The sequence below is a fragment of the Myotis davidii genome, unplaced genomic scaffold (genome assembly GCF_000327345.1).
Source record: "Myotis davidii unplaced genomic scaffold, ASM32734v1 scaffold622, whole genome shotgun sequence".
Classification (NCBI taxonomy): domain Eukaryota; kingdom Metazoa; phylum Chordata; class Mammalia; order Chiroptera; family Vespertilionidae; genus Myotis; species Myotis davidii.
In genome coordinates, this window is record NW_006293532.1 from 212,688 (window position 1) to 224,913 (window position 12,226).

Here is a 12,226-nt window from a genome sequence, read left to right on the forward strand (position 1 = left end):
AATTCTAATGTAAATATCTGATATGCAGGATGTATTTTCATTGTTACAAACTGAACATAATTAAAGCATAGTGATTAATCACAAAAACAATATGTGACTATATATGTGTTTTCCGATGGTCTTAGGCGACCCCTGTGAAAGGGTCGTTTGACCCCCAAAGGGGTCGCGACTCACAGGTTGTCGACCCATAGGTTGAGAACTGCAGCCTTAGAAAAAAGGCTTTCCCAGATGACCCTGTATAAAATAGCAACATTTTCCTTTAGCCTGCTGTATTTTTCTCCATAGCAGTTCTCACTACCTGACACACTTGCTCATAGAAACTCCATACTTTACTCCAGAGCTCACTTAGAATGTCAGCTTCGCGAGGGAAGGAACCGTATCAGTTATGTTCATTACTGTATCCTCTGTGTGTATAGCTAGAGTGGCCGGCACTTGGAAGGGGCTCATGCCATATGTATTGAATACATAAGTGATTTTCAAGTGACTTCTTGCCCACTCAGCACCTGCTCTGGAGAACCGCTGTATTAATGGAATCAGTTTCTCTAGCTTCTCAGAAATTGTCTACTCTTCTTTATGAAAATTCCCTTCCCCTCTTTGGCCCCAACATGGAGTGTTGAAGTGGCATGTGTAGAGTGAGCTCATTTTCTGAACCATTCTAGTGACCAAGATCTATGTGACATATTCATGTACATAAAGAGAATATACAAAATAAGAACTACCTTCGAAAACTTAACACTTTAAAAAAACCTGTAGTTCTGGGGGGAAATGCAGGTGGTTGTCACTGGCATGGAAGGAAAAGGGCAGAAAAGAACAGAAAGGACAGGCTAATCTATCACGTGTGAAGAGCTACGTAAATGACCTCACTTCATGGAACAGGGCTGTCAGAGGTCGGGGAGCTGCCAAAGACGGGACCCCAACCCCCCTCTGGACAAACACCGAAAGGCCAGCTGTGCTACTTTTCGAATCTGGAAAGGGCACTTACTCTGCAACTGCTGTACTTGGGTCACCAGGGCGAGTTTCTCCTCCTCGGACCTCTTTAGTTGATCTAAAAATGAAATAATACAAACCAAAACAGAAGGACCCAAGGTTAATGCACTCGACACCCGAGGATGGAAATTCCTCATAGGTACTGCCTTGTCCGTGGCCTCTGATATGTGTCAAGTGCAAGTTGCCCTTCCTCTACTTGTCCCAGCTCTGAAGAGGTAAACCAGAACCGAAGTACCTTGGATGTCATTGGCATTAGCAAATGGAGTGAGTTAAGTGTTGTATTTGCCCACAGTTTGGTCCTCTCTCAGCGGACTGCTCAGAAACCTTTCAACTGGCCTTTCCCTTTCAAATCAGGAATGTGGCCTGGACACATGTGACTGATGTGGAGCAGCTGTGGTCTGGCCCAGAGGGATGGGCTGGAAAAGAGCTGATACTCCAAGATGCGCTAGGGCTGAAAAATCAGTTTTCAGTCATGGATGATTAAAGCAGTCTTGCTTTTCCCTCAAAGTACAATGGAATCTTAAAGCCAACCAAACAAACCAATGAAAGACCGGGTGAAGCCCTTTTCTCCATCCAGCTTCTTTCGCTGGTCTCACTCGGCCAGAGGCCCCTGAGAAGAGGGGTACCTTGTAGGTGCTGGGTGTCCGAGCTGCACAGGTCCCTGTCTCCCTGTAGGCACTCAATCTTGGCCTGCAGTTCCTGGTGCTCATTCTCCAGAAGTTGCAGAGCCTGGTTCATCTGCAAGTCTCTACTGTCTGCTCCCTGCAGGGAGGAAGAGGGGCGGATGCAGAAGGAGGTCAGTGCTAGGGTGGAAGGTGGGGGCTGATCCCGTGGAAGAGGAAAATTACAGGAGAGTGTAGAATTTTAGAGAGGAATACTAGGGAAATAGGAAAATAGGGACTTAAAAAAAATCTTCCCTTTGCTCTGCTCTATTCCTTTTATTACAATAATGCATTCGATTTTTTTTTTTTAATATTCACAAGGGACTCATTTGGGTAAATGTCCAAATTCAGGAATACCAGATCATCATTTTTCTAGATGTCTTCACATTATCTTTGCATTTCATTCTAGCATTATCAATTTTTTTTGGTAGTGTCATTTTCACAAAGAATTAAGGTTAACAAGAAAAAGATTTGTAAAGTCACCTTATAGGTGATTTGAGATATGGATGCAATGCATGGTCAGTAGATTCATTCATTTGATAAGTGAACTCTTATCAAATGAACTGCATTCAGATCCCCGCTTCAGGAAAATTAGAAAGATAAACCTTTTGAGATGGGTCCTCACAATTCCAAACCAAGTAAGAAAAATCTATGGAAAATAATAGCTAATATTAATGAGGGCTTATATGTACCAGGTATTGTATTAAGTGCTTTGCCTGGATCACATCACTTAACTCTCAGAGCCACCCTATGATATAGCTGCTTATTTTTGAGATGAAGAAACTGAGGCTTGAGGTTGGTTAACTTCTCCAAGATAACGCAGATCAGAATGATAGTACCCTTGAGAATGCCAGGGATGTGGCAGGAGATGTTACTACCAGCCTATAAGTAAACTCATGGCATTTGTTCTGTGCCAGTAGAGGGCATTTCTGAACTGGTGCTGTACTGGGATGGGCGCAGAGGTTGGGTTGGGATCTGACAGTAGGCTGCTGAATATTTCAGCCCTTTGCATTTGGATGGTGTCATTCCAATGGACACTTAGTTTGTCTGCATGGGCAGTGCAAACGTCCTGGCTAAACTCAAAATTAGATTTCAGAGCCAAAACAGTGAGTCTGGTTCGAAGCGGGCCGTGAGTGAGGAGCTGAAAACCAGATGCTGTCAACGGCCTTTGGGGCCCCCAATCCAGGAGCAGCTTCTCTCATCACTGCTGTCACCAGCCCTCCTCCCCCTAAGCCCCGCCTCCTCTCCCACCTCCCCACCTCCAGGGGCTGGTACCTGCAGTTTGGACTGAAGCACGTGGAGCTGGCTCTCCAGCTCTCTGTGCCGGGTCCCCAGGGTCCTCCAGTCCTCCTTCAGAGCCTCGTACTGGCTCCTCCACTCTTCACATTTTTGCTCAGCCAGAGCCAGGGACCGCTGAGGGAGAGCAAGGGAGAGGGTGGTACCTTGGGCTCCCTGGAGTTGTGCCCCTGACCCCCAGAGCCGCCCCGGGCCCCCAGTGGCCAGAACTACCCAGCAGCTCCGCACCTGCGTGCTCTGCAGCTGCTGCTCTGCGCTCATTTTCTCCTCCAGCACTTTCTGCAGCGACTCTTTGGCTTTCTGCTCATAGCTGTTTTTCTGGTCTTCCATCTCCATCAGCACCTTTTTCATTCCCCAAGGGGAATATTTCTGTAAATGTGATGCAATTCAACAAGTACACATTGAACTTCTGTGTGCCAATCCTGAGCTGGGGTACAGAAATGAAAAGAAAGAATTTGCCTGCAGGGCAGTGATCTGGTGGAGCTTTTCTTCCTGGGGAGAGCTGGGCAGGGTAAGTCCCTCAGGTGATGTGCAAGGAGATAACAAACAGGGCCCTTGGCAAATCTTTCTAAATCTGCTCCTTTCTCTCGGCTTCCCATATCTCAGTGACCAGCATGATCACCCATCCAGCCTCCCAAGCTCTAAACCTGGGAGTCACCTTTCAGTCTCTCTTACTTTCTCCCAGGATTCAGTTGGTCATCAACCCTTGTCAAGTCAAGCTCCTTTACAGCTCACACCTGTCTCATCTCTATCCCTATGACCACCCCCTTAGTTCAGACTCTAATAATATTATATGAATTAATGCAAACTCTTTCAGTGCTGCAGCTACAAGGTCCTTTCTAAAAAGCAAATCTGATCCTGTCACACAACCTGCTTCAATCTCTCAGTGGATTCCCAGCGTCCTAAGGACCAGGTCCAAATTCCTCGGCATGGTTCCTACTTAATAGGCCCGGGCTTTCATTCTGTGCCTTCTCCACCCCAGCGGAACTGCTTGCAGATTTCCTAAGCACTGGACTTTCTGGCCATTGCCTTTGCCCATGAAACTGCTTCTGCCTGGAGCATCCTTATCCACCCTTTTCACCTGGTTAACTTCTACTCATGCTCAAGATTTAACCCAAGAATCATGTAAGTTCTGATAAATCTTACCCTTAGCCCCCAACATCATGGGTTAGGTAGCTTTTCTTAGTGTTCACACAGTACCCCCTGCATGTCTCTATCTTTCCACTCTACCCACAGCCTTTTGATGTACGGGACGACGCTCCAAACTACTGAACTGCACAGGCAGGGCCCCATGCCTTTCATCTTTATGCTCTGTGATTTTGGGGAACACAGGTAGCTGTTATTGTCAAATCTGGATTACCCACTGGGTAAGCAGTAACTTAGTTAAGGCAAATTTAAGGGATCAATATGAAATCATTCCCATTTAGCTTTGGAATCATCTGAAAATTGGGATTTAAATGTGAATGGGTCTTGTATCCTTAGAATTTTCATTAGAAAGCATCTCCAGGAATTATTGGTTGAGGTCATACATGGGTGTGTCCCAATGATTGGACTTAACTGTGCTGGTCACTGGACAGCTTTATCCTCCATTGAACATGAATTCATTGGCATTCTGGATTATATGTTGGTCTCTTATGAGCTTGGTTGGCATAATTTAGAGTCTGACAAAAGAGGTCATACTGAAAAATTAAAGTTGTGGGTCAGCAAATCTATAGACTCTTCTAGAAACTTTTCTGCAAGACTCCAACTGTGTGGCTAGGTCCACCTCATCTCCTTAACTCCAGATAGGAGCAGTCTTTCTGCTCCAACTCATTCTCTTATTAGACATGTCCCTACTTATCAGAAACACATCGCTTCTTAAGAGTGAGAGCTGGGTTCTTTCTATCTCTTGTAATCCAAGATCAGGCCAATCAAGAGATTACTGAAGCTGGATAACAATGTCACAGGGAAGCCAAGAGTCACAGCCTTACAACATTCTCTGCAGGTTGCTACAAGATGAAAGTTGCCCATGGAATGAAAAGAATTTTGCAAAATTTCATTATGACATTCAACTCATCTGTTCAAAAATTAGGACCTGTGTGGGCCTAGTCGGGTGGTGTGAATCTTTACTAAGGCTCCTCCCTAGAGCTCCAGGTATTCTCAAGGTTGCCCTGGAGCTGGCAAAGTGCTTGGTGCTGGGATTCCTTCCCAGGGTACAAAGTGAAGGGCACTGGGAGAAAGGGAGAGGAGGAGAGAGCTAGAATGTGGACATATGGTAGGTATATTGGGGATCAAAGTGAAAATGGCAAAGCCAGAACTGGGTGAGTAGGAGTGTGTGCCTTAAACTCTATCAGGTGGCATTTCTAGAGCGTAAGATTGGGATTCAAGCATTCTCCTTTAATTCTAGATTCCTGGGCTAGAAGTGTTTCTCCAGAATGCTTACCTGGGTACAGGTGTACAGCTGGTTTTCTAAGGATCTCAGTTTGCCCTTCAATTTGTCTTCATTAAGCTGTCCCTGGAAGAGATGGGATGAATAAAAGAGGTTGGGCCAAAATATAGTGTACATGGTGTTTTGTTCTGTATTCCCAGCCTACTGTCTAGATTAGAACATGGTCTATGCTCAATGTTTGGCAAACAACTCTTTCAAGAAGTAGGGAGGAGGAAAGATGACAAAGGATTTTTTGGAAGAAGAGGATCTATTCCTTTTTTTCTGGAATAGGAGAAGGAAGAATCAGACTGACCCCCAAAGTCCTCTCTCTACTTTGAGGTTCTCTATCAAATGGCTCAGGGATCGTAGCAGGGTCCCCTTGAGGGAAAGCTTCTAAGCTGTCCTTTCCTGCCCTCATTACCTCTCTCCTTGTCTGTTGGGCACTTCTGTACTCCTCACCTTCTCTCAGTCTTGTACATGGACCTTTACTTCTAAAGTAGAGGGGACTCCCCTCCTAGGGGGAGTATACATTCTCTTTCTTACCCCTTGTTGTGTGCTGAATTGTGCCAGGCCCTGTGGGACACTTGTGAGGCCTGTTCCTCCTCAGGCCTGAGGTGCCCCAGCTCCTCTCAGGTGCATTTCCAATGCCCCCAACGGTTTCCAGTCCACAATAGCCTGGGGCCGAGGAGGGGACTCTGTTTTGAGGCTGGCCCCCCTCAGGGAGTTTCCGGGGTGGGGGGCACCTGGGGTAGGCAGGAAGTGGTATCTCACAGCTCCTGTTTGGCTGATTCTTCTAACCAGGGGAGCCAGGGGCCGCCCCCACCCTTTCTGCTTCCTGTATTACTCAGCTGGCCTTGCAAAAGTGTCTCCTGCTATTGATGTTTTTTCTAATGTCTCTCGTGTGAGAGCTGAGAGTCAGGGATTTTGCCCGTACAATAGCCACAGGGCTTTGGGACAGATAACAGAGATGGACAAAGACCGCCACTGTTCTGGGCTCCAGAATAGCTGGTTACAGGGCTGCATTCCCCAGAGTGGCCTGTTCATTGTCAAAGCACAGGTCCTGAAATCCACTCCCTCCACACCCTCATCTCCTGCTTCAGATCTTCCGACTCTGAGCATTTTCCTTTGCCTGAACTCTCACTCTGCAGATTGCAATCAAACCCACTGAGTTTAAGGTTTATTTTGCTAGAGTTTGGGAAGAAAACAGACCAACCCCAGGCAATATTCTTACATTTTCCCCAGTGTCCTACCCTTTTTCAGTAGCTCCTCTCTCCTCCCTTACTATGGTTCCAATTCAATATTTTACCTCTTCCAACTGTTTTTGTATTTTAGCCAGACCCCAGATTACGTTTCTATTCATCTTGCAATGTGATACAATTCAGCATAACCCCCTGCGGGGGGGATAAAGGGCTACTCAAGCCTTGGATTTAAAAAAACTCTCTTGCCTACAGCTCTGCACAGACTCCCCAAGGCAGGCAGGGCAGTGGCAGCCAAGTTGTTGCAAATGGGGCATGGAGTTTCCTGGTCTGAGCCCCAGCTCGCCCCACACGAAGCCCAGTGGTATATAGGATGTGGGGAGAGCACTTGTTACAGGCCTGTTGTGGACTTTTTGGGGCAGTCACACCCCTGGAGCCCAGGGCTCAGGGAGTACAGCACCCCCATTTGGAGAAGGGGCAGGGTGGAGGCCATACCCACCTGGTGCTGGTCTAGGGCTTCAGCTCCTGCTTCTACGTGGCTCTCCCCTGCCTCGGTTCTCCAGGCACGCTAGCACCTCACCGCAGAAGCCCCAGCCCCAGCTCCTCACCGCAGAAGCGCCAGCCCCCAGCTCGACTCTGCTCTCGCAGAAGTGGCTTAGGACTTGCAGCCAATCCCCTGCCTCGCTGTCATCTCAAGATCTCATTTCTACTTTGCGGAACTTAAAAACCCCCTTGTGCCCCACTCCTGTTTTTTTTTATTGCCCAATTCTGAGCACTGGCTTTCCTGCCCGAACTGCTTTTGCTCTGCAGGTTGTCCCCAGCTTAGGACTCTGGTGGTGCCCTAGGACCTATGCATCTCAAAGGCCCAGAGTCCATGGAGGTTGGAGGCCGCAGAGGGAGCTGATCCTTGGGGTTCTACCAGAGTTGGCTGTGAGCATCTCTGCATTTGAAGTTGGGGATTCAAATCAGAGAGACCAAATGGGAGAAAGAAAGGCCTGAACTGGGCTGAATGTCCTGTTCCGGCCACATCAGTTATTTTTCCCAAATTCACCTTTCACTGAGGTTGAGGCTTCCATGGGAGGGGGAGAAGGTTGAATTGCCTTGTTTTTGGGGAAAAGAAACTGAAAAGTCTTTATTGAAAAGTCTGAGACTATTTTCCTTAAAAACAGGAAACGAGGGGGTTGATGGGGAGGAGGAAGAAGGGGAGGGTGAACAGTGGGAGGGGCAGGAAGAAGGAGGGAGAAACCACAGCCAGGGGAACTTCTGCTCACCTGCTGGAGTGTGTGGTGTGAAACTGCCCCCATAGTCTACCTCGAAAATGTCTCTTAACACCTCCTCCCCATTCCCACGGGGCTTGCTGTCCTTCCAGCTCTGATTGTGTTCTACCTGGGATATCGTAAGTGCTCTCTACCCGCACACCTATCCGAGCCAGGGTCCCCACTGTTGTCAGAGAACCTTTTAAAACACAGATCTCATCACTCACTTTCCATTCAGTTCTGGAGCTACTGATTGAGCTCCTTCTAAGGATGGACCAGGCACTGTAGGACTTATTTTTTAAATCCTAACCCAAGGATACTTTTTCCATTGATTTCTTTTTTTTCAGAGCAAGTGGAGGGGAGGGAGGAGAGGAAGAGAGAGGAAGAGAGAGAAACATGGATTTAAGACACATAGATTGGTTGTCTCCTGCTCAGGCCCTGACTAGGGCCTGGGATGGAGCCTGCAACCAAGATACGTGCCTTTGGCCGAAACCGGTTTGGTTCAGTGGATAGAGCGTCGGCCTGCGAACTGAAAGGTCCCAGGTTCAATTCCGGTCAAGGGCATGTACCTGGGTTGCGGGCACAGTCCCAGTAGGAGATGTGCAGGAGGCAGCTGATCGATGTCTCTCTCTCATCGATGTTTCTAACTCTCTATCTCTCTCCCTTCCTCTCTGTAAAAAATTAATAAAATATATTAAAAAAAAAAAGATACGTGCCTTTGACTGGGAATCAAACCCACGACCCTTTGGTCTGTGGGCTGACGCTCTAACCACTGAGCAAACTGGCCAGGGTGACACTCTAAGCCTTTAAACCTGAATAAAGCATCGTACCATTGCTGTCCTGCTTATTGTCTATAGCAGTGTTTCCCAAACTGGAGATAACATGCAATCTCTTGGATCTGAGATATCTGTATTTTCCCTCTAAAGTGGAGTCCATACTTTATTTAAGTTTGAGATACTATGTTCAACAGAAAAAGTGTATCGGTCATAATTCTAGAGACTTGTCTGAGGTCATTTCTGGTCTTATCTTTGGAACGACTCTGACATGATCTCTTCATTTCACACTCTGCTACACCCACAGCTTTGTCATACCTAGGCCTACAACCATTCTGGTTTCTTTGCCCTTCTGCTTTTTCTGCCCCATCATCATTGCCACTTTTGTCCTGGTAAACTCCCCTGCATCCTCCAGGACCCAGCTCAAATGGTCCCTGTCCTTCAGAACCTACCCTATTCCACCTCAGGCCGAATACTGGCTCTCTTCTCTTTTCGTTGGGCCACTTTGTAGACCCCGCTGTTACAGCTTTGTCACGTTGTGCTAGTTGTTCATGACACATCTCTCCCTTCCCCGCTGAGTGTGAGCTCCTCAGCCTCAAAGACCTCGCTCCTCATTTTTCCTGGTAGCACAGGGCCCAGCACTTTGTGGGAACTTATCAACTGTCTGTTGAGTAAAAGAGAGAAACATCTCAATGTAGCTCAGCCCTGGAAACCTTCTGGCCTGCACAGCTGTCTGCCCCAGACTCCTCGTCTCTGGATGGAAAGGACTTCCTTAATCAGGAACATAGATGCCTAAACCCAGGCACAACGAGGGATGCGAGGAGGGAGGGCTGAGCTTAGGAAATCTTTCTTACATCACTGCCAACATCTCAGTTTGGTTCCACGCCCTCCATTTCCTCTCTCTGTCTAAGCAGAAGCCATCTGCGCGGTGGGCTAGATGGTCACAGAGGCCCTTGAGGGTGTGGCTTCTTTCTTTGCACTTCTTTCGTTGCTTTACGCTCTGATGGTGTCAAACTGCTGGTAGCTCCCTAAACACACGTGTCTAGGGGTTTCCACGGGGGATCTGAGGAGCCCTGGGAATCCCTGAGACCTTTTCAAGCGAGGTCTTCCCTTTTCTAACTACAGATCGGTTTGAGGTCAGATTTTCCTCATATGCTTCGACCAGAACAATGTTTTGCAACAGATTGCAGAATCAAATCTGAGAATGGAGCTGTCTTCTGTTTAGCCAGACATTAAAAAAAGATTTGCAAAAGTTTAAAGCAATGGTATTCCTATTACTATTTTTTAAAAATATACCTATTTTTCCTAAAAATATAAAGTTTAGGTTAACATGTAATGGATTTACTATTGTTATTTTAAAATTAATATATATTTTTAAGATTCCTGTTTTAATTTCTAATATGGTAAATTTCAACATGGCAAATATAAAATTTTTTTGAGGGGGGAGTTTTATGGTATTTTTTTTTAAAGAGTATAAAGGGGTCCTGAGATTAAAACGTTGGTGACTCATTGCACTAGACTATATTATTCCTCTCGGTCTTTGCCTGTGCCATATCCCCTGCCTGGAATATAGTTCCTTCTTCCACGTTAGCCTGGAAAATATTTACATTACTATAACTATTTCCTTGGTTCTCATCTTCTTTAGAGTTAATCATTCCTTCTTATATATTACTATATCCTGAAAACATTTCTTTTTTAACAGAATATATTTTTATTGATTTCAGGGAGGAAGGGAGAGATAGAAACATCAATGATGAGAGTCATTGATTGACTGCCTCCTGCACACCCCCTATTGGGTATCGAGCCCACAACCCAGGCATATGCCATTGACTGGAATCAAACCTGGGACCCTTCAGTCCACAGGCCGACGCTCTGTCCGCTGAGCCAAACTGGTTAGGGCTGAAACATTTATTTCTCATATCTCTTCATTGTTTAGGCATCTGACTCCCTGACAAAACCACACGCTCTCTGAAAGCAGGAACCCTGTGTAATTAATCTCACTATTTCTAATGCTCGGTACAGAGAACATGGCCTATGAATATTCGTTGAATGAATGGGCTGAAATCAGGAGATCTACATTTTAGTTTCAGTCCTGCCTCTAACCAGCAGTGTGACTTTGGACGAGTCACTTGACCTCTCTGACACTCAGTTTCCTTGTGGGCAAAATGAGACAGACTGGATGACCTCTGAGGTTCTTTCCCACTCTCACATTCCCGTCTGGGCTGAGCAGTAGGTGCATGCCAGCTGGGAGTTCATATTGGTTATGAGTGCCATACAAAAATAATTGGCATTTACCACAGTTAGTAATATTAACTGTATTGGAATCTCCCTCGTTCCAACAAATTAAAAACTAGGGATTCTTGCCCCTTTTGCTTCTGGGTCCTCCCTGGGTGTGTAGCCCTCATGGTCCTGGATTTTGAGCCATCCCATATATTTACTATGACCATCTATTTGCTGTTTGACTTCTAGGTCTTAGCATCATTCTCTACCTCCTGCCTCTACAGTAGTGAGAAAAACACACACACCATACTCGGTAGGGAAGGTATGGAAAGGAGAAGGAGATGGGCAAACGTAGAAGCTGATGAGCTTTGTCCAGACAGAGGTTTCATTTCTCTTACCTTCCAGGAACTGTCAGAGGCTCTGATCAGGGTGGACAGTAGGTCTTGAAGAATCACCATTTTCTGTTTTAGAACCAGCTCTCTTTGTAGGGCCTCCTGGGAGCAGAATGCAAGAGGGTAAGATTAACCTGGCGCAGGAGAGAGGACATAGGTGGAGGAGTTGAGGGGAGAGTTCACATTACTTACTTTGAGGTACTCAGAAAGCTGGATGATTTCCTAGAGAGAAAGGAAAGGGTAGTCAAGAAGACTCTAGTTCTCCTGAAGTCCCGGAACATGGAACCAGAGCTGGGGTTGACTCGTGCAGAATAAACTTTCTTCTTTGGTTCAGACAAAGTCCCCCCAGCCCCTCACGTCTATGCTCATCCAGGGAGAAGGCGCCCCTCCATCCCAGTGGAGTTTCTCATGGGATCTCAGAATACCAGAGTTTGGAGCAGCTTATATACCATCTGATTCAACCCTTCCAAGGTAAGGATTTTCTTACCTTGTCTAGAACCGCAACTCCACAACTGGGAAGAGAAAAAATAATAACAAAATGACAATGGGGCAAAGAAACTAACAGGAGGTGGTGGGCTGATTCCCTCTCTATTCTCTTTTGAAAGGCCAATAGGGTGGGAAGATCTTTTTTTTTTAAAAAAAAAAACACATTTTTTTTGGTTTTAGAGAGGAAGGAGAGGGAGAGATAGAAACAATTCCTCTTTTTTTTAAAAAAAAATACATTTTTTTTGGTTTCAGAGAGGAAGGGGAGGGATAGATAGAAACATCAATGATGAGAGAGAATCATTGATTGGCTGCCTCCTGCACATTCCTTCAGGGGACTGAGCCTGCAACCTGGACATGTGCCCTGACCAGGAATCAATCCTGGGGCCCTTCAGTCCATAGGCTGGCACTCTATTCACTGAGCCAAACCAGATAAGAATTAGTTCATTCATTATACAATTATACAAATGAATACCTACAGTGGTAGATATACTTACCACATGAGAAATGTGGGCATATGGATGCTAATGGTGTGAGCTTTTGCTTTTTCTCAA

At 46.2% G+C, this 12,226-nt stretch overlaps 1 protein-coding gene across 5 annotated transcripts in view; it reads right to left on the reverse strand.

Annotated features, from left to right (window-relative positions):
• Positions 1 to 11,699, reverse strand: part of TRAF3IP3 (TRAF3 interacting protein 3) — a 15,598-nt gene extending 3,899 nt beyond the window's left edge. For 2 of the 5 annotated variants that reach the window (XM_015566157.1, XM_006767172.2), the window contains exons 1-7: positions 11,382 to 11,555; positions 11,196 to 11,291; positions 5,368 to 5,439; positions 3,174 to 3,314; positions 2,925 to 3,062; positions 1,614 to 1,749; positions 983 to 1,045 (exon numbers count right to left, since the gene is read on the reverse strand). In XM_015566157.1, the coding sequence (XP_015421643.1) occupies positions 983 to 1,045; positions 1,614 to 1,749; positions 2,925 to 3,062; positions 3,174 to 3,314; positions 5,368 to 5,439; positions 11,196 to 11,255 (610 nt within the window). In that variant the 5' untranslated portion in view covers positions 11,256 to 11,291; positions 11,382 to 11,555. Of the gene's footprint in view, positions 1 to 982; positions 1,046 to 1,613; positions 1,750 to 2,924; positions 3,063 to 3,173; positions 3,315 to 5,367; positions 5,440 to 7,047; positions 7,207 to 11,195; positions 11,292 to 11,381; positions 11,556 to 11,676 lie in introns of those variants that run through there. The other 3 variants (XM_015566156.1, XM_015566159.1, XM_006767171.2) reach the window with 3 other exon arrangements.
• Positions 11,700 to 12,226: the final 527 nt, after the last annotated feature.